General features: G+C 58.2%; 1 protein-coding gene across 1 annotated transcript; it reads right to left on the bottom strand.

Annotated features, from left to right (window-relative positions):
- Positions 1–21: 21 nt before the first annotated feature.
- Positions 22–693, bottom strand: EMIHUDRAFT_238516 (hypothetical protein; the record flags this gene model as incomplete). Its single annotated transcript, XM_005776840.1, has 2 exons — positions 22–226; positions 423–693. Coding segments are annotated over 2 exons (476 nt in total), but the record flags the coding sequence as incomplete, so codon positions are not given.
- Between the last annotated feature and the right edge of the window lie 2,004 nt (positions 694–2,697).

Raw genomic sequence — 2,697 nt, 5'->3', positions numbered from 1 at the left:
CGCGCCGTCCGCCTCGCCCACGCCTCGAGGCTCGAGTAGATCCAGTAGAAGGCGATGCAGAGCCCAGCCGCGATGGCGACCAGAGCGACCACGTGGCCAAAGGCGTTGTCGCGGTCCGCGCCACGAAGGGTGCCGGGGCCGAACCAGTCTCCGACGACGAAGCGCGCGTGGTGCATCCCCGTCAGCCCGAGCGCCGAAGAGGCCCACCCAATCAGCGACCCGAGGCCTACGGCCACCGCCGGCCGGGTGACGGCAAGAGAGGGGGGCGAGCGAGGCGGTCGCCGAGGAGCGTGTGCCTGTGGCGGCGGCGCCGCTCATCAGGTGGTGGGCGTTGAAGCAGCGGAGGACGTCCCACCAAGTGAGCGAGGAGTCGAAGAGCTTGCCGACAAAGCCGGCGACAAAAATGACGCTGGCGAGGGCACAGAGGGCGAGGGCATGGATGGCGCCCGCAGTCGACAGCAGCCTCGCAACGAAAATCTGGTCGCCGACGCGCGCGCCAAACTTGTACTTGAATTTGCAGGCGTCGCACTCGTAGAAGGAGCGCTTGTTGACGCTCGTCCGCCTCCACGTGTCGAGGCACTCTACGTGCACCCAAGCGGAAGTGCCCGCACAGTGGCAGGGCCGGAAAAGCGGGTTGGCGGAGGAGTCGGCCGTGTCAAAGCAAATGCGGCAGCAGGGCTCGTCGTCTGTCATCCCGTTCGCCTTGGGCCGGAGCGGAGTCGGTGGCCGCCGGCCAAGGCGAACGAGATTTTTTCTTTTGAGAGCCTTCGAGGCGGACAAGGAGAGAGAGAGAGAGAGAGAGAGAGACTCTCTCGGCGGACAAGGCATATCGCTCTTGGGCCCACAGACATCCCGCACACCCGCCGCCACCCGCGCGCGCCCCGCCCCACCCCGGCCGGGAGAAAGGGGATTAGTTTTGTTTGTTTGAAAGGGGAGTGACAGTGCGGGAAGGAAAGCCCGGGTATGTTGAGTCCTGGCTCAACAACGCAGGTTAAGAACGGGGGTGGTCCGGCTCACAAGTCCGGCTCACGCCGTCACGCGCCCCGAGCTCACCATCTACCGCACTGAACACTAGAGGTTAATAAAAATCTCTCTCTCTGAACACTTCCGCCCCCTCGCTCCCAATTTTTTGAGAGAGAGAGAGATTTTTAGCAATACCAAACAACTCAGAGAGAGAGAGATTTTTAGCAATACCTCTAACACTCACAGGTGTGCAATTTTTTCTTTTCAACTTGAGAAAAAACTTGAAAGAGCTCAACTAAAAAGCGGTTACGTCGCAAACCCTGTCAGCAGCGTCCTCCTACCCGAATGTACGTAAGAGCATAAAAATAAAAAATGCAGAGTCCTCCTACGGAATGTAGGTAAAAATAAAAAGGAAAAATCACAGATTACTCGGAATCTGAAATTGTTTTTCACATTACGCGGATTTCCGAGTAAACTGAAAAACCAGATTACTCGGGACGACATTTCGACATTTTTTCCGTCGCAGTTTACTCGGGGCCCCGAGTAAACTGAAAAAAACAGGACCACATTCACATTTCTTTCCGTCGCAGTTTACTCGGGGCCAGCCGGAGTAAACTGAAAAAACCGATTAGTTAGACATTTTCCGCTCTTGCTCGGAGACCCGCCGCCGCTAACGAGCAAGCAAACCCTGCCTAGACCGAGTTCGAGTACAGCTAAATAAACCTAAAGAGACCCACCCGGGGCTCCCCACCTTCGTGTGAGGGCCCGTGAACATCTTCAGCTTGAGAGAGAGAGAGTTTTGAAAACCAACAAGAAATCGCGACGGCTCACCCTCTACCTACCTACCTAGCAACACAAACAAACTCTCTCTCCTACCTAGCTAGCCAGCGCGAACTCGCCGTCTGAGCCTAGCGCAGCGCGAACTCGCTCTGAGCCTAGCGCAGCGCGAACCCGCGCACATAAAAGCTTTTGCGCAGCAACCCGCGGCCGGGCAACCCTCACAAAAACTTATTTGTTCGGTCCGAGTAATCTACAATCCTAAAATTTTGTTCGATTCCGAGTAATCTGTGCTCGCCGAGTAATCTGAAAAAACATTTTCAGATTCCGAGTAATCTGAAATTCTTCCAATAAAAAATGCAAAAGAAATAGATGCGCCCGTTGCCAAGGAAATGGCGCGCTCAAGGCGCGTGAGTGCGCCATTTCCTGTGAGCGCCGAGGGCATGCAGCCAGAGCCGCAGTCAGGGCGAGTGAGTGCGGTGAGCGCCGAGGGCATGCAGCCAGAGCCGCAGTGCATGGCGCGGGACGGGGACGTGCTCGGACGCCTGCAGACTGCCCACATCGCCGTTCCGTACAAATACACGGGCGGGAGCCGGGGCGGCCTCACTCCGTCCGGGAGCAAGGTTTCGGGGTCGTTGGTGGACTGCTTGACGTGGTGCAACGTGCTTTGGACCAGCCGCGTGCAGATCCTGAGCGAGCCGGAGGATCTCCCGGTGATGGTGTCGTACGGCACGCCCGTGGCTGGCGTCTCGTACGACACTGTGCAGCGCATCTCTCCGGAGCACGTCTCAGTTGTCGGCAAGCTCGGCAAGGGCACATCAACCCGCTTCGAGGCGATTCCGGAGTCGGCGCTGGTCAAACTTACTTACGCGCGGTTCGGCGCTGAGTGCCAGCTCATGCCTGGCGCCAGCCGGCGATCGGCAGGCGCTAACCGAGGCGCGGCAGCAGTCGGGGTAC

This window comes from Emiliania huxleyi (genome assembly GCF_000372725.1).
Source record: "Emiliania huxleyi CCMP1516 unplaced genomic scaffold EMIHUscaffold_271, whole genome shotgun sequence".
Taxonomy (NCBI): Eukaryota; Haptophyta; order Isochrysidales; family Noelaerhabdaceae; genus Emiliania; species Emiliania huxleyi.
The sequence above is the reverse complement of the archived record's forward strand: the minus strand, read 5'-3'. Positions and strand labels throughout refer to the sequence as shown.